This window comes from Neoarius graeffei, chromosome 24, assembly GCF_027579695.1.
Source record: "Neoarius graeffei isolate fNeoGra1 chromosome 24, fNeoGra1.pri, whole genome shotgun sequence".
Lineage (NCBI taxonomy): Eukaryota > Metazoa > Chordata > Actinopteri > Siluriformes > Ariidae > Neoarius > Neoarius graeffei.
The window spans coordinates 14,364,985-14,392,789 of record NC_083592.1 but is presented as its reverse complement, the minus strand read 5'-3'; the positions used below and the strand labels follow the sequence as shown (position 1 = coordinate 14,392,789).

At 39.4% G+C, this 27,805-nt stretch overlaps 1 protein-coding gene across 1 annotated transcript in view; it reads right to left on the bottom strand.

Annotated features, from left to right (window-relative positions):
- Nucleotides 1–27,511, bottom strand: part of rorb (RAR-related orphan receptor B) — an 82,496-nt gene extending 54,985 nt beyond the window's left edge. Inside the window, exon 1 of the mRNA XM_060907610.1 lies at nt 27,266–27,511. Within this exon, the coding sequence (XP_060763593.1) occupies nt 27,266–27,272 (7 nt within the window). The 5' untranslated portion in view covers nt 27,273–27,511. The remainder of the gene's footprint in view (nt 1–27,265) is intronic.
- Between the last annotated feature and the right edge of the window lie 294 nt (nt 27,512–27,805).

Genomic DNA, 27,805 nt, shown 5'->3' with positions numbered 1-27,805 from the left:
AAATACGGAAGATTTTGAGAGAATTTTGAAAGAGAAAGACGCGTTGAACACCCAAAAGGAATGTATAATAATAATAATAATAATAATAATAATATTGGGAAAAATAATAATATTGAAAAAATGCCAGCCAATATTAATAATAATAATAATAATAATAATAATAATATTGAAAAAAAGCCAAACAATATTATTTAAACATGTCACTCAGATCCACGATGTACTTCATATGAAAAATGCGAGTTTTTCAAAACGAGAAGATAAACTTGATATCTTCAAGCCAACGTGTGATTTTCTTTTTATTATATTGACACATTCACAAACAAAAAGTACACAAATTTATCAAAACAATTGAACTATAGAGATTTATGTCACGGTTTTGGTTCTCTGTGTCCTGCATGGAGCTCGTATAAAAAGTATGAGTGGCGTATTTCCCAGTAAAATGCTTGTGTCTATATAATATACAGATGTATATAGTGGCATAACGGCGTGACTCTGTGGTGACCTATACCCCAATGACTAAAAAACATGGATGGTGCAGCCCTATGCCCTTCCATTCTTTAGAAATGAAGCCAAAATTCCTGTGCCAAATTTGGAGCCAGAGCCTACGCTGTAGAGACAAGAGTGGAAGTCAGGTACACCTACTCATTTCGTAGGCTCATGTCCTTCTCCCAATACCAAGTCCAGCACATGGAAAAATGTCTTCACTGAAGTAGGTATTTGATGGTAAATTCTGTGGTGCAGTTGCTGGCTGGCTGAGAACTAATTCAAACACGTTGGCCATTTCTGCAAAGAACTTGGCACAGAGGGTCTGTTCCTATAACCAACAGCACAACACGACATGACTGTCAAAATGTTTGAATTTAACAGTTAGATTAGAATAGGTTACCTGACAAACTCAACTACAAACTCAGCTACTCCATGTAATGAATTGACAGGGCACAATGTAGGTGCTGCACCTGGACTCTTCCAGCCAAGGCTGTCAATCACTTCATTCCCAAGTGTAGCCACGCCTTATTACGATATAGCAGAATAATGGTTTAATACTAATTTCTGTAGGGAAAAAATGTGCATTTCAGCAACTAACTGTACAAATTAAACATTGTAGATATGAGAACAGTTTAGACCTGTTACATTGTCCATGTTTATTACTGTCATTGATCAGGATATTGGTTCTGGATATGTATGCCAATGTATGTTTGGTGTGCATTTTTTTCTTTCTTTCTTTTTTTTTTAAAGATGAGACTATATATATATATATATATATATACTAGAGTCAGTCAGTTTATGTCCAATAAGTGTACGGAAAGAAAAGGAAAGTGGCAGCAAGTGATACACATTCCTTCACTGTAGTGAATCTTTAAAAAGAATCATTTTCACAGGACAATACATGTTTATAACCAGGCTTGTAGTACTCGAGTCCGACTCGTGCCCTAATTTTAAGGACTCATGACTTGACTTGGACTTGAGCACTGATGACTCGGACTCGTGCATTAACTGCATTCGGACTCATAAACTGGAGATGAGGATTTGGATTTTTTCTTTATTTTTCATAACATGCCATTATAATTTGGCATAAGATATTTATAACTACATTAATTTTTGTACTTATTTCGTGCAAGAGTGCCACACCTGCGCGCCTTGGCGCGTGCATCAGATAGACTCTTGGGCACGCTCCAGATAGTGCATGTGTCAAGCGGACTCTCGGGTGTGCACCGTAAACGACCCGCACCTGCACAGGTTTAAGGCACAATCAGTACACCTATATAAAAACTGTGAAAACACACTTACTTTGCGAAGTATTGCGTTGCACTGCTGACAGATTACCGAGCCTTCTTTCCTTGTTTGGTTTCCTGATCCTTGATTTCCTGTTTCTCGTCTTTGATTCTGCCAAGTCTACAATAGCCTGTTTGTGCCTCACTCAACCTATTGCCTGTTTCACTGTTTTATGATTTTGCCTGCCGTTCTGGCTTGTTTACCTGTCTTCACTTGACACACCTTCTGGACTTACATTCGTCTCCCAACCATCTCTGACAGAATACTTCGCACTCCCTGACAAAGAGAATGCACATTCACCTGTTCATACGTCATGTTCAGGAACAAACTAATGTTAATGGCGCTAAAACAGCCACTGTCAAATGGTGCAGTTGGAGTCTTGTTCTCGGACTCGACTCGGATCAATAGTGGACTTGACTTGGACTCAACTCGAAATTTTTTTTTAAATGACTTGGACTTGACTCAGACTTGAACACTGGGGACTCAAGACTGGACTCGGACTTGAGGTTTAGTGAATCAATTTTGTAATAATAACACACAGACGTCAGTTATGTCTAGCTGTTTGCCATCAAGGAGCACTGACCCAGTTTGTCTAGAGCCAGAGCCAAACTGGGTCAAACAATGTAAGTGTTGTGTAAAATTATGTCAAGTCCAAATTGTCCATATGCAGGCCTTTGTCTATTTTTATCCTCCTAAAAGCAGGACAGTCAGGCTTATATCAGTGTTCAGTGATGTAATCTTTCAATCTATAAGAAAAACATTGATTATGAGTGTGGTAGTGGGATGCTGAAGAACATGAAGATGCTTTGTAAGGGGGTGTGTGCGTGTGTGCGTGTGTGTGTTAGAATGGCCAGAGGCTCTACGTGCGTACGCCTGTCATAAAAAATAAGAAGACGTCCGTGTCTGTGCCTCGGTTGCCAAGGCGACCAGAGCCTCCCTGGGGTTTGTGGGTAGGAGGCGCATATAGTCAGCCTGTCACTGCAATCATCCATACCACCGTCACACTCAGGCAGGATGTGATGTCAGCATGACCCCCCAACCCTCAGAATGTTTCATCAGTAATGTTTAATCCCTGCTTTTATTATCACACACACATACACAGGCAAAGATCTTAAAACCACACACTAAATAAATTATTACGTGATAACATTTCAGGCAAAAAGTCACTGTGCTTCATGTCAAGTAATTTATTATACTGTATGATATAAACAGTTAGTAGTAGCTGGCAACTGTAATATAATTTATAACACAAAAGCTTATGCAACATTACAGGACAGGGTAACACACTTGGAGGAAAGTGCTATCCGCCCACTTCTGTATGCATGAGCTCATGGATGGCCATGATTGATTAGCATCACTGTAATTGACAGGACAGACAGAGTATACCACGCCTCCCTCTCTGAGAGCACCATTTTGCTCTCTTAGGCTCCCGGCCACGGATTTGAACTTACAATCTCCAAGTGGCGCACTTTTTTTTTTTTGCGCCACTTGGGAGCCTGCACTGGATTCCCTTTTGATTCTGGTTCCTCTCAAGGTTTCTTCCTCATGTTGTCTCAGGGACTTTTTCCTTGCCACCGTCGTCTCAGGCTTGCTCATTAGAGATACATTTCATAAATTCATGGATGTAAAAATGAGATCCAAATTTATGTCCATTGTTAAAAGTGCTATATAATTAAATTGAATTGAATTGAATTGAATTGAATTGGACTCCACAGAGATTCAGGAAAAACTCCACACAGATTTTGGGGGCTGTGTGTTTCCACAACATGGACATTATTTTACATTTCTCTCTCAAAGACCTCCTAAGAGAAGTTTCAAAATCTGAAGTGACTCTGCTGTGTGTTGGTGTGTATAAAGGCGCGTCTGCATGCATTAGGGCCTATTAACCATGAGGGCCTCTTTATCTCTAGATTATATACGACAGGGAATGCAGTGCTGGCGATTCCATGCTTAATTCAGCTTAGCTGAGGACAGATGACACTGTAATGCCTGCACACCAGCTAGCCTAGCTGCTAGCATGTAGGCTAAATACTGTTGCTCCACTGAAGCACACTGTGTTAGCATACTGCAGTTTAATGTGGATGTGATACAGGCATGGCTTGTACTGTAGTTCTCTCTCTCTCACACACACACACAAAATACTCAGTATCCCGTGCCTGCCATATTAAACCTTAGAAAAGATCTCTGCAATGTTGTAAAGCTAATGTTAATAATAATAATGATTACTACTCACTTTTGTTTATTATTAGCACTCTTAGAATGATGCATTTGATAGCAAATCTAAAGGGTGAAAAATAAAGTACACAAAAATCAAATAACCTAAGAATTTTTAGTATGCAAGCCAACGTTTTTAAAAATGGATCTGACACCGAAGCTTGCAAAAAAAAAAAAAATGCTTTGAACTTGAGCTCAGTTTCTCAGGAATTTTTAAGAGCTTAATTCCAGTGTTGTGTTATTTGGCTGTTTGCCTGTTGACATGCAAAAGCTGTGTATGAATATTCTAATCAGAGGCTCAGATTTGCACTATGTAGGCAAGGGATTATTCCCCCCCCCCACGCACGCGCACACACACACACACACACACACACACACACACACACACACACACACACAGTGTGTTGAATCCATGTTTCTGGTTGAGAGGTGTTCTATCACTGATAAAACTGTACTCAAGACTTCCAGCACTTTGGTGGAAGATCAGTCCATCCTGATCAGTTTTCAAGTTCCTCAGACCCATATACAAATCAAGTTCATAAGCCACACCCTTCACGCTTTATCGTTCCCTCACTGCAACACTGTGCATGCGCATGTGCAATCAGGAACTCACTGCGCTCTCCTCCCTCCAAACTCTCCATCCATCACAATGAAAACTCTAAAGGGTCCCTCTGTAGGGGTCGAAAGTAATGCCCATTTGGTACGCACTTCAACATCATTTTGTCAATGTTTTTTGTCACATAATCACTGAAACATACAGGACTAGTCAAAATTTGGACACACCTTCTAATTCAATGGTTTTTCTTTATTTTTATTAATTAAAAGACACTTTGTGTCTTAAAGTAATGATGGATGCCATTTCTCTTTACTTAGTTGAGCAGTTCTGGGCACAATTGACATGGATTACTACAGTTGTGGTGTGGAATAGGGCTATTTTTTATTAGGGTATTTTTATTATTTACTATTTACTGTTTGATTTCAAAACACATTAAGAAGGCACGAAATTCATCCACTAATTAACTTTTGATGAGGCACGCCCATCCATCCATTATCCATCCATTATCTGTAGCCACTTATACTGTCCTACAGGGTCACAGGCAAGCTGGAGCCTATCCCAGCTGACGATGGGCGAGAGGTGGGGTACACCCTGGACAAGTTGCCAGGTCATCACAGGGCTGACACATAGACACAGACAATCATTCACACTCATGGTCAATTTAGAGCCACCAATTAGCCTAACCTGCACGCCTTTGGACTGTGGGGGAAACCGGAGCACCCAAGGAAACCCACGCGAACACAGGGAGAGCATGTAAACTCCACACAGAAAGGCCCTCGTCAGCCGCTGGGCTCGAACCCAGAACCTTCTTGCTGTGAGGTGACAGTGCTAACCACTACACCATCAACGAGGCACACCTGGTAATCAAAAAGCATTCCCAGTGACTCTCTCATGAAGCTGGTTAAGATAATGACAATAGTGTGCAAAGCGTCATCAAGTTAAACGCTGGCTACTTTGAAGAATCTAAAATATGAAACATTTTGGGTTTTTTATTAACACTTTTTTGTTTACCACGTAATTCCATATATGCTCCAGATGTTATTTCATAGTTTTGATGTCTTCAATATTGTTTGACAATATAGAAAATACAGAATCAAAATACAGAAAACCTTATGAATAAGTCGAGTAGGGGTATACTAGGGTTTTGACTAATACCGTAGGCTATAACAGTTAACCAAGAAGGACAAAACTCTGTTTACTATGGTCACGTCCGTTTTGCAAAATGTGATTGTTTGACATGTTCATTCATGGTGCGAAAGCTCTGAAAAAGCAACCATGAGATGTGAATTAATCACATGGAAAAAATCGCCATTTTTACATAGTTATTAAATATTATGTCAATACTGACACAGGGAAAGTTCCTCGTATTCAGAGTTGGGTCGTGCAGCTACTTAAGAAAGCTTGAGCATGACCATGCTTACTGATATTGCTCTGTTGGCCGCCATCATGGTCTGTTCAAATGTCTTAAGATATTTGATCAGGCTGCTTGGTTACTTGCAGGAAGATGCTGTAGTTCCTCCTCTTGATATTTTCAAAGAGACCATTTTGCAGTATGTTTTGCTTTGTTTCGATTAAATATAAGTCCATGGTTCTGGGGACCTCCAGGCAGTAGGGACGAGTGCAGTTAAGATGGATCAGAGAATGGATTTTTGTCAGTCTTAAAGCTGCAGACACCATGTTTCCCCAGAGACATTTAAATCATCTGACCTGATGACAGACATTAACAATAGTCGGAATCTTTCATCAGTCGTCTCAAGCCTATTCCAGGGGTCGGTGATTTTCTAACGATGTTTACAGTGGTGCGACCCACAACCCACCATTATTAAAGTTATGATGTCTATAACTAATGCCAACTGGAATCTAATGATAATAAAAAAAATGGGTTCTATGTATGGGATAGATTAATAAAAAACAAAATCTCATCGTAGTCACGGTGTGGGAAATAAGGAATTTTAAGCAGACTGTCACAGGACAGACAAGTCTGAAATGTTGTCTGTCCGTCCAAATTTCAGCCTGTCTGAATGACGGGCCAAAGACCTGGAACAATGCAGCTGGGGGTCTGGGGCCCGCATTAGGACCCCAAAAGCTGAAGGGCTTTAGATGCCTGGAGATGGCTTCTCAGCTTTTTCCAGGCACATTTTTGATCTTCAAAGGCCAAATTACATTAGACATTAGTTGCTAATTACACTACAAATTGAATATAATTTACAAGAAAATGTCAGAAGATTCAAGAAAAATATGCTTAAAGTTATACCCAATAAAACAGTAGCACACACAGGTCAGTTCCATGTCTGGAAAAAAAGTATGGGGAGCAAGGATGTTCCAGTTGGTTACAACTTACTGGTACTTGTATATAGGTACTATAATAATACTCATGAAACATTATGCCACCAATGACTATTTTATACTATGTTTATAGTAAGTCTATAAGAAATGTATTAATTAATGATACAACTATTCTTACATAATATAGTTAAAATTTTGAGTATGAGATTCCAAGTAAGTTTGCAACAAAATTACTTTTAAAATGATTAAAAACTAGATATGGTCAAATCATTTGGCATTCAGACTAAAATCCGCTGCACTAGGACGTGAAAATAGAAGAAAACACCACGAAAGAGAAACCAATCGAAACCGAAACAGTGAAAGTGATTATCAGGCCGTTACCATGTGAATAGTCTTTTATGAACGAGTAAATGCGAACTCAGCGCACCGAGTCCGGTGTGACTGAGGAAGGTGACAAGTTTTATGTTTCATCTAATTTTGGTAATTTAAAAAATACAATATTATTTGGCAGTGGGCACATAGGAAAGTGTAAAGTATAAAGTTTCAGTCAATATGTTTATCATGCTTGCATGATAAAAAAAACTTGCAAAGATATTTATCTAAATCCATGACCTACTCATTCTAAACCTGCCGAGCGTCGTCGGAGAAGCTCTCGACCCCAGAAGGTTAAAATACGATGGAAAAAACGCTTGGTCAGGGTCCAAAACCTGAAGTAGTCTATTTTCTTTTAACATTAGTGGTACCGGTATACCTACCCAGCTGATAACAGCATCGCATGGTGTCATGCCAGAATGCACTCCTACTCGCTGATGAGAGGCGACTTGTCATTCATCGAGAGTGTCTGCGATCGGCCAATCACGGGCCGTGTTATGGCATAATGTATTTGCCCAGTGTAACATTTGGAAGAAAATTAGCAGTAGGTTAGACCCATATCTTTACAATTTTTCATGGGCCATCCGGTTTGATGCTTTTGAAATACAGACAGACAAATGCGAAAATTATCGGTCCATATCTGCTGGTCTGGCCTTATTTCCCACACTGTAGTCATTTAAACAATGTGTATAATTTGTCAAATTAATCTGTACTGAGATGATTTGTGATTTCTTTATAACACTAAAACTGTTTTATGAGAGTAAACAGTTTGAGATCCCCTGATCTAGGGCTGCTCAATTTTGGCAAAAATCTTAATCATGATCTCATCTCATTATTTCTAGCCGCTTTATCCTGTTCTACAGGGTCGCAGGCAAGCTGGAGCCTATCCCAGCTGACTATGGGCGAAAGGCAGGGTACACCCTGGACAAGTCGCCAGGTCATCACAGGGCTGACACATAGACACAGACAACCATTCACACTCACATTCACACCTATGGTCAATTTAGAGTCACCAGTTAACCTAACCTGCATGTCTTTGGACTGTGGGGGAAACCGGAGCACCCGGAGGAAACCCACGCGGATACGGGGAGAACATGCAAACTCCGCACAGAAAGGCCCTCGCCGGCCACGGGGCTCGAACCCGGACTTTCTTGCTGTGAGGCGACAGTGCTAACCACTACACCACCGTGCCGCCTTAATCATGATTATTTTGGTAAATATTGAGATAGATTGTCAGGAAATACAAAACTGAGCTAATTAATTTGGTTATGTTATCCAGCTATGTACAGTATGGTGTGTTAGTAGCACAAACTTAGCATCACTTCCCACCTGGGAATGCCTCGTGAGCCAAGAATTTCATGAAACAGGGTCACACAGCCAACTCCAGCTCTTATGAGTGACTTTTTAAATACTGTTGTAATTATTAGCTGCTTTGTTAAAAAGAAACCCAGTAGCGATAGCGTTCATAGTACAGCACCTCTTCACGTGCTCATTCAGTTCATAATGAATCTGTTAGTTTGCTAGCTTGTGGACTAGCATTAGGTACATAAAGTGGAAAAGGTACAGGTCTTACCTGTCCTCCAATTGTCACATCATTACATTACATTAATGGCATTTAGCAGATGCTCTTATCCAGAGTGACATACAACATACCCAGAGCAGCTTGGGGGTTAGGTGCCTTGCTCAAGCCATTTCTGCTGGTCCAGGGAATCAAACCGGCAACTTTTTGGTCCCAAAGCTGCTTCTCTAACCTTTAGGCCATGGCTTCGCAAAACGCAATGGGATTATTGGGGTTTGAAGGTTGGATGTTTCCGTCATCTTGCCTCAAGCTGAACTCAACATGCCACTTTGCCAGTTTGGGCTTTTAGGGAGGGGCAAAAGCACACCACTGTAAAGGAAAGGTGGATGCTGGATTTATAACACAACAAAAAGACAGCATCACTGTGAAAAGGGATGTGGTACAATAATTGTTCTATCTCTGTAATCTTGTTTCATAATTGTTGTAAGCCAAAATAGTAACTGAAAATAAAAATTTATTTCCTTTACCAACTTTTTGCAAATTCCATAAATCTAACTAAACATTTGTAAAGAATTTGTCAGAAGACTAGATGACAGATACACCTTTCCCACTAACAGGTAACAGGTTTCATTCTTGTTCATGCACTAAACTTTGAACCATTCAGAGCATTTGGACCAAAAATAAAGTGGTTCGGAAACTGAAAAGTTGGTTCCCAGCTGGAACCTAAATATAGCTTGTTTTCCCAGCATGAACCGTGACAACATCAGTGGCTGTGTCACTAGTTTGGAGAGGAAGCAGAGCGCAGCAATGGAGAATGCAACAGAAAAGGATACATCTACAGAAAAAATGGAATGAAAACAAATATCTCCAATCACAGAACAAAAGCTTGGAGGTAGTCAATGTACTCTGCCATCTTGCTACTACTGTTTACTGCTGTTGTGCTGCATTGTGCAACGTCGTCCATTCATGATGCATCTTTGATTATAACGTTCCGCTCAAAATTGCTGAAAATGTGGTTGGCTCACTAGCTGGCATCAAAGTTCAAATCCTAAACGGAACCGGTTCAAGAACCTGATCCCTGTTGGTCAAAAAAAAAGTAAGCGTGTATAAAGTAGTGCAAATTGATTGGTGGTTGTACAAATATGACCAAGAGGCCCCAGATTGGACAGGCATGTGGTGCTCATCCATGTTTGAGATCTTTTGCCTTGGGGTAGGATTCAAAGACGCATGCTTAGGGCACTCAGATATGGGTGATGGATCTTCAGGCATTACCAGTACTAAGATTATGAATGTGGTGAAATCTGTGAGGCATTCAGGCTGCTCCAAAGTCAGATAACAGGCTAAGTTTCATATAAGACAACAAAATGGGCCACATATTGTGGGATTTAACCCAGTTTATTGTTTGCTCTCAAGCCTGATGAAAAAACACTTTTTAACAGACATTTGAACTGTTCAGCTTCATAGAAATCACAGAGATAGTGCAGCTATCTATAATTTCTGTGTCAGCCGGGAAAGAGAAAGATGCGCCGAACACCCAAAAGGCTACCAAAACTTCATTAGATACTCTTCATGCATATTTGCAACAGAAAAACATCCCAACAGACATCAAATAACTGGAAAAGAGACATGTTGGAGACATAAAACTTCCATGCTAGCGAGCGACTGTGACAATTTGGAAATAAACATGGCCACAAGGCTTGCTTCATTAAAAATGGAAGACTTTGAGAGAATTTTGGCTCACAGGTAGCTCTACTGTGTGTAGTTATCAATGTTGATTTTAAAAGTAACTAAGTAAATTACACAGGGAAATGAATACTTAAGTCTGAGTGAAAAATACTGTGGCGATTGTGTGTGGAAGAAGAGTTTGGAGACAGAAAGCTTAGTTTCTCGGTCGTTACCCTGTGCTACTTGCTCTCGACCACTTTATTAGCATTCGCTAATACTACTGATGAACGCTACACTGTCTGGAAGGTGATTGCACTGCCGCGCTAATAGCGCCGAGTCGCGGGTAAGCTACCGTTAGCCTTCGCTAGTACTACTGATGAATGCTACACCAGCTCGTCTTCGACTTGTTCAATATCACACGAGCTGAATGGAATATATCTGATATACCACTCAAAGCCAGCCAATATTATTTAAATATCTCGAGCCTACTAGAGCCATTATATGTTGTCAATGTCCTAGAATAAAACTATGCTGGAAAATAAAATCACAGTTAGAATGGTCGTCGTCATTGCCGAACCCGGCTTGAGGCAAATCATGTTTGGTCGAGTTGGGGGGGGGGGGGGGGGGGGGGGGGGTGTGTCCTTTCTGCGCACTCACACACATTCACACCTATGGGCAATTTAGATTAGCCAGTTCACCTAACTGCATATCCTTGGACTGTGGGGGGAAACCGGAGCACTTGGAGGAAACCCATGCAGACACGGGGAGAACATGCAAACTCCACACAGAAAGGCCCCCGTCAGCCGCTGAACCCAGACCCTTCTTGCTGTGAGGCAACAGTGCTAACCACTGCACCACTGTAGGTTACCTCTATGTAGAACCCTCAGAAAAAGTTGGCCCTATGTAAAAAAAACTCATGAAAATGATGGCCCAATAATAATTTGTCGTTCCACAAGTTACCAGCAGAGCAGTGGCTTCAGGCAGCTAGTATAAACCTACCCCTGGCTAACACCTGTGTACTGAGATCGTCTGGCATTGTGGGTAATGGCTGATGATGCCGAGGGCATTCCCCTGCCAGCCGAGCATCATCTGTGCCTAACTGCAGCACTAAGCTGTGACTGGCTACTTCACTAAGCTAACAGAAGGGTGTTTCTGGCTGAAGTCCAGTATACTATGATATGCACATTTAAATGTATGGGCTCAGTACTGTTATTACATTGTTTGTATGCTGATATACAATGCATAGATTAGAAAGAAAAGAAAGCGTCCAAGTTTCTTTCTTTTAACCATATCAACCCTAGGCTATTTCCAAGGTAATTTCACTACCTTTATTTTTATTTTCTTAGCTTGGCCATTATAAGGGCTAGCCATACATGCTGTATTTTTTTCTTTTCAGACCAGTCTAGTCTATCCAGATCTTCCATCATTTGATATGATGATACTTACGCATTTTTATATTAATCTTTATATAAAGGGAAAAAACATTGTCTTATGAAATTATGGTTTTACATGTATCTCACCATAAAATGCTGGCAGGAAAGATAAATTAATTCATAATTGTATAAGAGAGACTGTCTGGAATCTGGTGATATCAGAACCATGATGGTGGAAAACTCTATGACTTAGCAATTTGCAAAAAATATGTGCTTAGTGCAGTGGTACAGTGGTTAGCACTGTTGCCTCACAGTAAGAAAGTTCTGGGTTCGAGCCCAGTGTCCAACAGAGGCCTTTCTGTGTGGAGTTTTCATGTTCTCCCTGTGTCTGCGTGGGTTTCCTCCGGGTGTTCTGGTTTCCACCACAGTCCAAAGACATGCAGTTTAGGCTAATTGGTGGCTCTAAATTGACTGTAGGTGTGAGTGTGAATGGTTGTTTGTCTCTATGTGTCAGCTCTGTGATGATCTGGCAACTTGTCCAGGGTGTACCCTGCCTCTTGCCCATAGTCAGCTGGGATAGGCTCTAGCTTGCCTGTGACCCTGCACAGGGCAAGTGGTTACAGATAATGGATGGATGTCTTTAGTGCCCAATGTTAATAAATGTGATTGTTTTATTTGCTGTAAATTCAGAACCAGGTTACTTGACAATGCTTTGTGCACAGAGAAATAAGGCCATCCTTAAAAAAAAATCCGTTTCCTGTCCACCGGGTGAGCAAAAAAATTTTCAGTCGGGAGGGAGGGATTTTTTTTTTACTTTTTTTTTATTATATATGGATGGATAAGAAATTGCAATGCTGTGTTTGCTTTTTCTTTCAGTACTTTTTTATTACAAAAGCAGACACATTTAATACAATATGACAGTTTAATCAACTGAAACTTGTACAAAAACTGTAAGTTAGTATTTTAAATGCTGACTGCAACATTTGCAAAACTTTTACAAAGGTACTTAAAATGTCCGACACATGGACTTTTTGTAGTTCTAAATCGACCATTAGGCCTAGTTCGGATGAAATTACACTATTAAAATGATCACTGAATGATTTGTTTTTCTGAATCTTTACTATTTTGTTGTTCGCTAGAATACCATTTTGCGATTTCACACTTAAGCAAATGTTTGAAAACTCCGGATCTCCTTCCTTCATGGTGGCTGCCATTTTTTTGTGCCGCACGGCGCATGCGCAGAGCTGATTCGACAGGGCTTTCCACAAGCGCCGGCTGCGGCCACGCAATTAAGTCCAGCCGGCTACTTTAATGACTATTTTTGTAGTCCACAGGCTCTAAATATTAATTTTCGATTTTAATAAAATTAAATGTTTATCTAACGGACTGACAATAATGTCAAACTGAACCGCACTCATTTAAGTTGTGATTCGCGCTGTTTGTACCGATAATAACCACAAATTCCCCGCCAACTTCGTTGATCAGGGGAGAGTAACTCATCCGCGGCCCCGACATGCGGTGTGTGCACGCACTCGGCGGAGGCAGTAGTGTGCGCGCGCACTCGGCGGAGGCAGTAGTGTGCGCGTGCACTCGGCGGAGGCAATAGTGTGCGCGCGCACTCGGCGGAGGCAGTAGTGTGCGCGCGCACTCGGCGGAGGCAGTAGTGTGTGCGCGCACTCGGCGGAGGCAGTATGAGCCTTAGTGGAAAGCCCTGGGAATGCGTAAATGTCAAGTTCGAGTTTAGATTTACGAGCCCGAAAAAAATGTCGAAAAACCGGCGTTAAAAAAAAAATTTCACCCGCACAAACGGCACTCACCCGGCCGGTGGACTGGAAACAGAACATTTTTTAATAATGGCCTAACAAGTATTTTGGAAAAAAGTACTGTATGTTCTACTGTTTGTTCCACCATTACGACTAATTACCATGCACCTGTTCCAGATTAGAGCACAATCACAGCACGCTTATAAGGACTCTCACTGCACACAGACTTTATAATGTATACACGCACTCCTTTGTGTCTCACATTACCAAGCCTTTTTGTAGCACTATGTTGATGTTCTGGTTTCCGACTCTGTTTTGTATTTTGCCCTTTGTCTCTGCCTTTGATATCCTGTCTGGGCCTCACTTGACCATTGCCTGTTTCTCGACTCTGATTTTTGATTACTGTTTGGATCTGTTTTAAAATAAAACTCTTCCAGCAATTGCATCCATCTATCACCTGCATTTTCTGACAGAGAGTATCTTACGTTTATGAGTAGCCATGGCAACAATGCTTATGGAGTAAAGACTGCTTTACCAAAACTGCTTTCACCTTGTAAAATAAAGTCCTTTTAATGGATTTTTTTTAAGTCAATGATCACCGTCCTCAATACCTGTTAGTGACTGACACCTAAGCGAGGCTAGTTAAGCCTTTGTTTGATGGCGTTAACACGTATTGTTCACTTGACTACAGACTTGATTACTTCTTGTTTGTTTCTGGTGGGAAAAGGAACACAGAGGCTCAGTGATGGTTTTTTTGAAGACTCCGATTCATTGTCATTAAAGGTGCGGGACACAAACTTAGTTCGTTAGATGCGAAAGTTTGTAGAAAGAGTTCATTATAACGTGGTTGCAGTGTATTACTTTGCAGAAGTATGATCAGTATTATATTGCTATTACTTCAGATACTGTACAAAAATGACTAGGATCATTACAAAGCGTCGGTTCTGCTCTTTCTTGCTATACGTGCTTCGTATCTATGCAGTGACAAGCTCATGAGTATTTCAAACAAGAACAGATGAACACAGAACTGTAGGTAGGTTCTAACTAGAATTAAATTTGATGTAAATGTAAAATTATTTTTCTCGCTAACACTTGTCACATAGACAAGTAACTAGCATCATTGGAAAGATCAAGTCGTCCAGTTTCATGTGGATATGTGATCCATCTTACTGCAATGAAGACTTCGTAAGTAGTTCAACCGAGAATGTGAAGGGGATGTGAATTTGGATGAAATTTGCGTCAGTCGGGTTCAGAGGGTTAACAGTAGCACATGTATGTCCTCTATGAGATATTTATAACGTGTAACACAACCCCCCCCACACTTTTTCACTGATATTAGTGATACGAATTAAGTGATAACTAATGAATTAAACTCTCTGATAGTGGAGTTTTGGATATGGCCTGTGTGTTCCATAAGATTAACAAGCAATTATCTGAAGATTATTTTGTGAAAGTGAAAACTATATAGTTGCCTCATCCATAGACAGAGGTGAGACAGAGCCCCACTATTATATCAGCTGTTTGACAGATGTTCATCTTCATAAAATTCTCATTTACAACTCCATAGAAATGTTATCAATCTGTTTTAGGTGACTAATGACTGAAAAAATGTTGTTAATTTGACATACTGTACTGGATAGTGTTATTTCAATTGATTTGCTTACTTTTCTAGATGTTGTGCAATCCTCAGGCAGAGTGCTCACTGGCCTTTTCATGCTATAGAGTTATTACTACAACAAGCACTAATAGAGGCCCATTGGGGCAGAAGTCACACTGCCCCATGCTCACACTATGAATATTTTCAGACAAGAAGGTTGAGAGGACAGGATAGTTAATAACAGGCTTGCCAAATGGGGCTAGTTTTAAAAATTCTCTGCCACCACTAAGATTAGGCATATCAAGTGAAAATTCAAATTCAATTCAAATTGCTTGAAACGGCTCTCATTAAATTCAGAATTGAATGCTAAACATACTCAAAAAAAAGGCTTAATTTTTAGAAAACTGCCGTAATACTCTGTATGAGGATCACATGGTCCAAAATGGACCTCATTAACCAATGAGATCAAATGTTTTTTCTTAATAATGTTTCTATTTTCAAGATATTTACATGGGAATTGGCAGGAACACGGATGGCTGTATACTGAATACAAAGTTAAAAAAATTAGTAAAAACAAATTATGTAAATTAGTATTTCATTAGTATTAATTATGCTAATTAGGTAAAAACGTTAAACGGTACACTCAGTAAAAAAAAAGTAATAAAATATTATTTCTAATACCCTCTTTGTGCTCTGTAGGCTTTTGTATTTCTCAAAAGTAGGGCCTACACAGCAAAATCCCCAGTGTTGAATTAACACCCAGAGTATTGATTTAACACCTTACTGTGCTTATATGTGTCCAATTGGACACAAATGAACTCTGAAAGTGTTAATTCAACACTGGGGAATTTGCTGTGTACTCCTGTTTATATTAAATAAAATAAATGATAATGTTCACAGCTTTCAAGGCGAACCTTGAAAAAACTGTGTGATCCACATTCAATAAACAATTCACACTAACTGAACTGAAATCGATGCTCGCCTTTCTGACTTCCGTTTTTTTAAAATATCATCCCGACCACTAAGATCTCAATATTTTTCATCAAAATAACTCCAGTTATATTCTAAAATAGTTATTTATTTACATGAATCAGTTTGATTTGAAAAAATACGTGGGTAAAGCTATGAAAACTCACTTCAAAGTCTCCCGTGAATCGTAACATCAAAACTAGCAGATGGAAAATTTTGCTGAATACTTCATCAGAAACAGTGAGAGCGAGAGAACATCCCTATAAAAGTTATCTGATTGATATTCACGAGTAATCCAGTCGGAAACCGATCAGAAGAGAGAGCCTGAACACTTTCCCGTGACTCAGAAAGCACTAGCGGTTTCCCAACGTCACACGAGCAGAGTTTTTACTCTGTTGTACCGACTTCAACCTACTGTTACTCCCAAAGTACTGAACAGATCTTAACCAGTTGAATTTATTTGGAAAGAAGAGATTATACGCTTTTTAATGATAGTATTCACGATAGAAAATATTCAAGAGTTAAGCAATGACAGATTTGGAAACTCAGTTGAGCATCTGCATGCACAATTTTCACAGCACGGCCAGTGAGCATCTGATATGCCTACTAAGAGTTTGTTTTCTAGCAAATGATTCACATGAAATCAAAGGCTGAAGTCACACTACAGCTCGTGATGCTTTGCGATGAGTTATTGATGAAAATGAGGTGTTTTGGTGTCAAAGTATTCCCAAACCCATCTGTAAGTATTTGCTGCTTAGTTTGCCAACGAAAACATCACCACCAGATTTCAATACATGCACTGAAATTTTTCGCAATGTTTCTGTCCACTCACAAGGCGGCAACACACCAAAAAACAACTCGCGTAGCTCAGAGAATGTTCGCCATGCATCGTATGATTGGTGGCAATGCGACCAATTTTTCATGGCCAAGTATTTGTAAACCCATCGTGAGCTGGAGTGTGAGCACGGCCTAAACAAAGTGCAGACAGTGTGTCGATGATGTACAGAACCATTCCTGCTGTAAGATGTGTTGAGAAGACTGAGAAGACTGGGAGAATTATGGAGTGGACAATCTGTCCATCACAAATGCGTGTGTACTATAGTGACCTTTTACACCATCTTGATGTTTTGGGCTTGTTTCAGTGGCCTAGACGGAAAACATTTTTGCTGAAATCACACAGTTGAACAAAGGTACGTCTTAAAATTCACAAAACAAGCCGATATACTGTACGCTGGATGACTGAAGGTAGTCCAAACTGCCTATTACAGGGTTACTTGAACAATTCACTAAATAGTAGCTTAATTGTGATACTAGCCTCTTGACTTAAATTTGCTTGAGGCTATGTCAAAGGCTATGCTATATCATCCTGCCTCACTGAAATAGTGTGTGTGTGTGTGTGTGTGTGTGTGTGTGTGTGTGTGTGTGTGTGTGTGTGTGTGTGTGCGCATTTGTGTGTGTGTGTTGGGGGGGTAAACTGTTTAAGTAGGTTAGTAAGACACTTGCCTCGAGGTGGTACAACAGTGTCATAACTGGATGTTTGTGGGACAGCATCCTCTCTCTCTCTTTCACACACACATACAACTTGAGAACTGACACAGTCGAAGGAAATCTTTTTGGTTGTTTATTTTTCTAACTAAAAAAAAAAAAAGAAAAAGTTTTGTCATGGGCACCAACCACCCAGGGCATCCAACCTGACACATATTCTAATTATATCAGGGCGTTTGGTCCCCAGAGAAAAATGAACATTACATAACGCTCCATGTTGGTCCAGAAAATAAAAGACTCCATGCTTTGATTAATAAATGCTCCTCGGTACAAACCGTTATCCAATATTAGGAAGACGATGACAGTTCTGTCCCTCTGTCTTTTTAAACTATCTTTGAAATTCTGAAGGACACATCTGGGTTTGTCCAAAAAGAACAAGAAAGCTGTCCTTCGGCTCCCTCGCGATTTAATCAGTCTTTATCAGAAGCACGAATGCTGGCAGATGTCCAACCAAACAGCCTAGACTTAAGTGGAACAGGGTAGTGGTGATGTTTTAAAATGGCTATGATAATAATATTAATCACTTCCTGGCACATGCTGACATACCAGAGCCTGAGCACACCAGAGCTTTTATATTTAGATAAAGATCACAAGCAAAAGCTGCGACTCTGCTGTTACTCCACATTACAGCAGCAGGATTTAACTATTTAACCCATAACTCGATTTCACTCTCTGCATCGTGAACATGTGGAGATGATGTCATCTGTTCAACACACACAGCGTTCTACAGTGTTCAGGTTTAACACACGAGAGATGTGAATGATGACATGTGAGAAGAAGGGGAGAAAATTAACACTGAGGAATTACTTCTTTCTTTCTTCCTCTTTCTACCTTTCCCTTTTTCTTATTCCTCCCATTTTGTTGTTCATGTTTTTTAAATATTTATTCTTGCTTTTAAATTTCATTATGGTTCTTTCTTGCGTGTTTATCCAAACTGCCCAAGTTCTTTCTTTCTTTCCTATCTTTTTGTTTGTTTGTTGGGTTTTTGTTTCTTTGTTAATTTGGTTGTTTGTTTCCTTCTTTCTTTTTGTTCTTTCCTATCTCTTTCTTTCTTTCTTTCTTTCTTTCTTTCTTTCTTTCTTTCTTTCTTTTTGTTTGTTGGTTGGTTTTGTTTGTTTATTTTTTTTTGTTTCTGTTCTTCCCTATGTTTTTGTTTGGTTAGTTGGTTTCTTTCTTTCTTTCTTTCTTTCTTTCTTTCTTTCTTTCTTTCTTTCTTTCTTTCTTTCTTTCCCCATCTTTTTTTTTTTGGTTTTTGTTTGTTTCTTTCTTTTTCTTCTTCCCTATCTTTGTTTGTTTGTTTGTTTCTTTCTTTTTGTTTGTTTGGTTTGTTTGTCTGTTTCTTTCTTTCATTCTGTTCTTCCCTATGTTATTTGTCTGTTTCTTTCTTTCATTCTGTTCTTCCCTATGTTATTGTTTGGTTGGTTGTTTTTTGTTTCTTTCTTTCTCTTCTCTCTCTTTTTGTTTGGTTAGTTGGGTTTTGTGTTTTTTTTCTTTCTTTCCCCTATCTTTTGTTTGGGTTTTTTGGTTTTTGTTTGTTTCTTTTTCTTCTTTCCTATCTTTTTGTTTGGTTGGTCTTTGTTTATTTGTTTGTTTCTTTCTTTCTGTCTGTTCTTTCCTATGTTTTTGTTTGGTTAGTTGGTTTTTGTGTTTCTTTCTTTCCCCCATCTTTTATTTTTGTTTGTTTATTTGTTTGTTTCTTTTTCTTCTTCCCTCTTTTTTGTTTGGTTAGTTAGTTTTTGTTTTTGTGTTCCTTCCTTCCTTCCTTCCTTCCTTCCTTCCTCACCTCCCTTCTTCTAGGGTTCCGATACAAAACTCAGTTCCAAATTAGAACCAAATCCAAAATGCCAAGTACTGGGTAAACGTAAAAACCTTAAATGTTGATTCTGTTTATCGGTTTCTAAATGCGATAAAACTAATATTGGAAACAGCTGCTCCATATCTGCGTCACACTTCAATGCAGCAGTGTGTCCATCTGTTTAGACACGAGCTAACGTCCATGGCTAACCTCAGAACAGCGTGAAGGATGCACTGCTACAACTATTTACTTTGTGAATGTTCAGCTAATGCTTGAAAGAAAAAAGATATTTTTGTTATCCAAACATTTGGCCCTTTTTTTTCCATTTCGGAATCGAAACAGGGGATCATTAAGAACTGAAATCGATAAGCAGAAATGAAATCAATAAAATTTAAATAATACCCAACCCTGATTTCTCCCACCCTCCCTCTTTTTGCTTTTCTTCCTTCCTTCTTGTTTCTACTGTTTCTTCTTTTTCTCTTTCCTTCTTTCTTTCTTCCTCCCTCTCTTTTTGTTTGTTTTCTTCCTTCCTATATTTCTTTCTTATGTTTTTATGTTTGCTTAACTGTTTCATTTTTCTTCCTCCCTCTCTTCCTTCCTTTCTCTTTTTTCCATTCTTCAGTGGTGCCATATTAAAGCATTAGGTGTTAAACATTACTGTTATTTGCAGAATATCATCAACAACCATCAGCTGAGAATACACCTGAACAAGGACCTGGTTTGCAGAAAGTGTGTGTGTGTGAGCGAATATCAGTGTGTGCGTGCTTGTGTGCGCTTTCTCTCCCAGGGCAGAATGTTAATAGCTCGCCTCGGGCCACAATTTGATTCAGGATAACGAGGTTTTTCCCCAAAGTGGCCCCATGAGCCTGACGCAAAACGATCACAGACATCTCTTCACCCGTGAGCGCTCTCTCTCTCTCTCTCTCTCTCTCTCTCATGCTTTCACACACGTTGGCCTTTCTTTACATTCTCATCTATCTTTGGTGTCCTCTCACATCTTTGGCTGTCTTTCTCTTTCACACACATCCTTGTTCTACCTTAACACTCTTATCTACCGAGTGTTTCTCTAACATCTCTTTCTTCCTCCTCTCCCTAGGCTCTGCTTATCTATCCCTTTCTCTCCCATCATTCACACCCTTCTTTGGAATCTATTTACGGATCTCACTTTCACGCAGACAAAAAACGTAAATGGACACACACCCTGGCTGAAAGCAGTTCGCTTTCAGACCCGTCGATATTTACACTGTTCTATAACATGATTATGGTTTACAACACAATCCGTGCCGGGAACTTCTTATTGAATGCGTAAAGATATTTAGCCACGTCTTCGTGTGCCAGGGATCTTGGATAATCACGAGTATGCGAAAGGATGCGAGTAATGTTTATGGATTGTGTGTTAATGGATTGAAAGTGTACAGTGAAGGCGGTACAAGGAAGTCACACAGAGTGCTCAAGTGCAAAAGCTCAGGAAATTATTTCTGAGTTACAGTGTCTTGCATAAGTACTGATCCCCTTTGTAGGTTTTTTTTTCACATTTTTTTAGTGTTAGAACCTGGAACTAAAATAGATTTAATTGGAATCCCTCACCTTAATTACCACAGTGCGGCTGGTGAAGCATGGTGATGCCAGCATCATACTGATAGCCTCTCGCTTGCTTCTCTGGCTAATTCCCTGCTTATCCAGTCACTGAATTTTATTGGATGGCCTCCTCTAGACAGTTATAAAAGTGTTAATGCTCTCTTTCTCTCACTTTAATCTCAGTGAACTCAATGTACCTTTAGTAGTATTACTTTAACTAAGTTTCCAAACCATGCATATTTGAGTTGTACACAAAACTCTCATGTTTCTACTCGCACAACATGATCACCATGATTGTCCACTTTCCTTCAAGTACAACCCCCCCTTCACTTATTCTCAGCTACTCCTGTGGCATCGTGGAAACTTTAGACCGCCACAGAAACTATATAGCACTCTGAGGTTAACACACAGCACAGGTATGCATTCTTCTGTATTCTTTCTATCGCCTGAAACAGCTCCCATAGGTGAAACCCATCCTCCCAGAGCATCACAGGTAAACGATCATGCATGTACAGCGTTGTATTAGCACAGGAGCTGCTTCAGAGACTAAAGCCTCCGTCACGCCTGCTCGAAGAAGCAAACGTGCTTTTCCTTTTCCTCTCTGAGCCCGACTCTTGTGGAAGTTGAACTGCAGATGAACACTCGGCTACGCATTCTTGTTCAACGCTGAGGGAAACTCATGCACACACGTATGGCTAATGTACAGTGAGCAGTGACCGAAGGTGGAAAAAGCACATTATTTATTTTGCCTTGTTTAGCCATTTCATGCAGATAAGAAATCATAGACCTGTGAGCAAAGGTTTCCGTTGCTATGATTTCTGGGTAAAAAGGGGAAAACGTACCTCACAAAGTGACTAGAAAGTACGAGAATTAGATTCAGAAAGATGCAAGCTTTTGAAGTGGTATAATTGTGTTTTTAGTTGGAATAATATTTTAAAACATACTACATCACAATATTTCTAACGAAGAAACCAAAATCTTTGATCCCGGACAAACTAAATGTCATAATTTCTTTTGTCGAAACTGAAAAATAAAGAGAAATAATTAACCAGTTAAATCCTAATCCCACACTGAGACACGAAACATTGTTGTTGATTGATCCTGATTATACTGATTAAATAAGTGGTTATTAATTCATCCTGTGATCAAAAGTAATGCACGTCTCTACATTTCAAAGCCAGATTTAGCGAATGTGTGGAACATTTCTGGCCTCAAATAAGAGACTCAGTACTTTGAAAACATCATTATTCCATTATTGAAATCCAATGCCCTTGTTGTAACATGAAAGATTCTTGAAATACAATTTCATTGGTTTCACTATTAAATAAAACTGCATGTCAATGTCATATAAAATTGGAAACAGTAAAAAAAATTATGGGGAATAAACAGTCACAACCTCACACAAACTATTTCTCTTCCTGAACTTTCTGCATGATATAAGAATCACCAATGAGAACTTTTATTCCAAAAAGTTCTGTCGTAAAAACATGTCAGTTAGAAATAAAGATCAGGCTTCATTTCTGAAATGATTCATCCTTTGCTTTAGGACTTTAATGTCAAATAGTCGACTTGAGTGACAGTATTTGATTGATTTATTTTGGATTACTTTATTTGCTACAACACATTTCAATGTGTTCAATGTGTTTCAATGTGACATTTCAAAGAAATAACAATCTACTGGCAAGTTTCTCAGTTTGCACACCCTGCGCTGATCACAGTGCTTAAGTTCTTAGTTCTGATACAAAGATCCAGGACCAGGAGCAAGTTCATTACCTAAACACTGTTACTGTTGAGAACTCAATGAGAACCAATAAAAAAAAAAATCTAATATCAAATGAAGCTCATATTTTCTTTATAACTGTATAGAATTAATTTTTGTCCTGTCTACATGTGTTGTATTGCCCAACAAAGATGTTTCGGTCTTCAGTGTTTGGTGGAATCAGAAAAAAAAAGATTTCCCCACTTTCACCTGATCTGGAGGAAGAAACTTTGGAGAAAGAAAACACTTGCATTTTTTTTTACCACCCCTGCAATTATTTCCAAATATCTCTTTGTGTGTATCTCTTTCTCTCTCTCTCTCTCTGTATAAGCATTACATCCTGGTGAAATGGAGAAAGGCTTTTGGAAGGCAGTTGGCTCTCGAGTTACAAGATCGGATGCTGTTTCGGTGTACTTTTAATCAATCTGGCAACCAGAGAAAGCTTTTGATTCTTGCAGAACACTGAAACATGTGAGTCTCCTACTATACAACACGCTCAAATGGCTGCAGCATGACTGATAGGCAAAAGCTGTACAGAGGAACACTGTTCAGGATTTTTCACAAGCGAATACACCTCACAATCATAAATACACAAATGCAACACAAGTGCTAATACATACTAAACATGTTGACTATATGTATGTGTACAACTCACAGCACCATGTAATACATCACCAACAATATAGTTATCAATCACATATAAAGCTTTACCAGCTTCCCACCAAACGATAGCAAAAACTCTGAGACAGCCATGAGTTAAACGGTCAGTTCATGATCATAATGTTGAACATACAAATATAATAACGGCCAACTTTACGCCAAAACCTTACAAAGATCAATCTTCAGTTCATGTCTAATCACATAACAAGCTCTATATTCACACATGTTAGAATGGCAAGTGCTTCAAAAACTTTATAGGCTGCTCGTATTTTAATCACTGGGTCAGAAGCTGCACATTAATTTTAATTTATTACAATGGTTTTGTTCACTTACAGATTTACACTCAATCCTTATGTCAGTTATAAAGCTAATATGGTAACTAATAAAAATAATCGTTGAAAGATAAATTCATTGGTGTGATTATTAAATAAAACACCACCAAGCTCACGTTATGTATACATTTTTTAAGAAGCAGAAGAAAAAAAATCCCTGTGCCAAAAAATAATTGGCTCCTTACAGACAACTGAATGCAAACTGATTCTCTGTATACGTCAGAAAATCATTTTTATAGCTTGCAAAGGTTTTTGCACTATAGGAAAAAGTGTAAGAGACAGATGAAATTTTTAAAAAAAGTATCGATTATGGTTTATTTATGCTGATGTTTAGAGTGTTGCAATCAATATTACAGAATACGAAAAGGGAAAAAATATAGGATTTAACAATGTTACAGTCCTGTGCAAAAGACTCAGGCATGTGTAAAGAAATGCTGTAGACCAAAAATGGCTTAAAATAATGAAATGAAATGTTTCAACATTTAAAAAAAAAAATTATAAACTGTAATCAATAAGCCATAATAAATGAAACAAAGTCAATATTTGGTATGAGATGACCCTTTGGTTAAAAAAAACAGTAGTCTCAGGTACAGTGGTTTCTAAGGAAATGAGCTGTACAGTAGGTTTTACTGAGCATCTTACAGTTCTTCTAGACACTTTGACTGTCACACTTGCTTCTTAATTTTGCACCAAAACCCAGTAGCCTTCATTATGTTTTCTATTTTAATCTGAAAAGTGCTCTCTTATGGAATATGCTGCTCAGATACAAACTATTTTTTTCTGTAACATTTAATTTTGTGCTGGAAAATGAATGTTTGGAACTCTAAAATGTTTTTGTGCTGACTCGATAATGTAGAAGTCATAAAATAGAAATCTATAACAAAGTTTATATGAACAAAAAGAGTGCCTAAGACTTTTGCACAGCACTGTAGCTTGTCATTGACGATATTCACCTTCATTTTATTTCATCTGCTATGACAGATCCATCTTTGTCTTAGTGTCACAGTGCTGTTGTTTTCAGGTAAAAGGTACTAAAGTGTACCTTTCCTCATCATTGAGGTGGTTCAAGAGGTGGTTAAAGGTACAAGGGTGACCCTTAAGGTTTGAATATGCACCGTAAATCATTTATGGTACACCACATAAACATTAACATTACAATGTACGCACCCCAGGTACCACCTCAAGGATAAGGAAAGGTCCTGTTTAGCACCCTTGTACTGAGGGTTTATCTTTAGTATTACTTTAGTACTGTGATGATCACACTAATATCATACTAACTCCATAATTTAAAAATACTGTAATAAAGCATAGCTCTTATTATGTTTTAACACATTTTTTTACGTTAAAAGAAAGCTGGAGCTGTTGTAGATTTTGACTTTCCCTTTTTAACTTCACCATTCATTAGTGTATATTTGTAACCTGAAACAATGATGTCTGGGATAATACTGAATATGGGGTTGTTTGTTGTTGTTTTAGTGTGTGTATGCTGAAATAGAACAGTGTAATAAGGTTTCTAAGTGATAAAGTGATAATTAGTCTGGCTCAATTTGATAGAAATAAAAAAACATATGCGTTGGTTGTTTATGAATTCAGGCTGACCATTTCATTTCAAGAGCGGCACGGTGATGTAGTGGTTAGCGTTGTCGCCTCACAGCAAGAAGGTCCGGGTTCGAGCCCTGTGGCCGGCGAGGGCCTTTCTGTGCAGCGTTTGCATGTTTGAATGTGAGTGTGAATGGTTGTCTGTGTCTATGTGCCAGCCCTGTGATGACCTGGCGACTTGTCCAGGGTGTACCCCGCCTTTCGCTCGTAGTCAGCTGGGATAGGCTCTAGCTTGCCTGCGACCCTGTAGAACAGGATAAAGCGGCTAGAGATAATGAGACATTTCATTTCATTTAACTGAGGGGGCGGCACGGTGGTGGTGTAGTGGTTAGCACTGTCACCTTACAGCAAGAAGGTTCTGGGTTCGAACCCAGCGGCTGGTGAGGGCCTTTCTGTGCAGAGTTTCCTCCGGGTGCTCCGGTTTCCCCCAAAGACAAGCAGGTTAGGCTAATTGGTGGCTCTAAATTGACCGTAGGTGTGAATGTAAGTGTGAATGGTTGTTTGTCTCTGTATCAGCCCTGTGATAATCTGGCGACTTGTCCCATAGTCAGCTGGGATAGCTGCGACCCTGTAGAACAGGATAAGCGGCTACAGATAATGGATGGATGGGAGCTCTGAGGAAAATGAACCGAATCACTGCTGTGTTGATCTGGTGTCCTTCCACGCGGCTCAGAAATGAGCGAGACTTAAAAATAAATCAATAAATAAACCCAGTGTGCTTTTCTGAATAATTCTAACGCAGTTTATATGTAGAAAAACCGTCAGACAAAACACCTACAAAGCAGAAGAAGTGATTATACAGCACTGAAAGTGCAGGAAAAGTGATTAAAGTAGAGAGGAAGCGGCGGACCGGAAGCTGCAGTGAGGAATTTGGGCGCGAAGCGGCGCCTTGTGGACAACATCACCATGCCACCGCTGTTTCCCGACATCTCAGCTGAGTTTTGAGGTAAGTTTTCCGACGGTGAGTACAGATAATAAATATCTTGTTATATTCTTGTACCATATTTCAGTGTCTCCCCTCACAGTTATACTTTTGTGAAATGAAACTGTCCGTTTGTGTTCATTCTCCATCAGCGCGTTATATCACTGCGGATAAACACAGTCAGTTAGCAACTGCTAACGGTTAGTTTCTGGGCTCGAAAAGAAAAGAATGAAGATACTAGGAATTAAAAACAAGTAGGAAATAAAGTAGTTGGAGAAGTAAACAACTGTATTAAAGCTGAAAAAGTTTATAAAGACAGTGAGTAAGGCCATGAAGAGTGCAAAAACGAAAGCTAAAGACGGTTAGCATCGATATCATCATCATCATTCTCTCAGAGGCGGGTTTGTTTGTTTACTCTACAGTGTGTACAGTCATCTCAGTGAACGATTAATTAACACTTAAACCAATAACTCCTTAACACGTAATCCCTCAAATAACACCTGCTCATTATTTTCTCTCAGAATGACCTGTTTATTAATATTAAACTTTAAACAATGCCTTTCTTTCTGTACAAATCAGCATGTGGCACCAATATAATAAACCCTTACATCTATTAAAATACAATCCGGTGATAATGAAAATAAAATAATAAATTATAGTCACGGTGTTTTTTTTTTTTCATCTGACCGCATGTAAAAATCTGTTGTATGGTGATTCATCATTAAACTGAAAGTGTTGAAGTGAATTAACACTGTTATAGTGCTGCAGTAAATAATTATATATCTATATAACTAGAACTACATACAGTAAGTGTGTTATTCACTGCGGCGGTGAATGTAAACATGTTTACAAAACACACAGGAGAAAATAAACAAACACTGTGCAAATGAATCATGATTCCTGATTCATTTGAATCTGCTCTATAATTAATTATCCGTTAATACACACGGAGCGCGCGCGCACTCACTCACTCACTCCGGGTTCTTACCTCGCATAGTGGTGGCGACTCGCTCCCGGACGCGGCAGGCATGAAGAAACACACACACACACACACACTCTCACACACACTCTCACACACACTCACACTAACACGAGGGTAAAGAAACAAGTAACAACAGAAAAGAAAAAGACAAAACCAAGATCCCCGGATGTAAAGTTTTGGCCTGCTGTCACTGTCCGGTAGAGAGGCGCGAGAACAGAAACATTTCCCAATCGCTGCTCCGGTCACAGCGAGCATGCGGCGTTTCACATGACACCTGCGGCCGGGAGGTTTTCACCGCGCCGGGCGCGAGGCACCACGCGAGCGCGCCTCTGATTGGACCGACGCTCACGGCCCCGCCCACTCTCAGGCGGACACTAAGCCACGCCCCTCTCCGATTACTCCGGTGAATTACTTACGCAAAGCGCGTCCCGAACAAATAATATTATACAACAGCTTGTTTGTTTGTTTATTTTATTTATAGTTTCTTTAGGTTTTTTTAAAACTAGATTAGAATATAATCTTCTAAAAATCTGAGATATTTTGTGC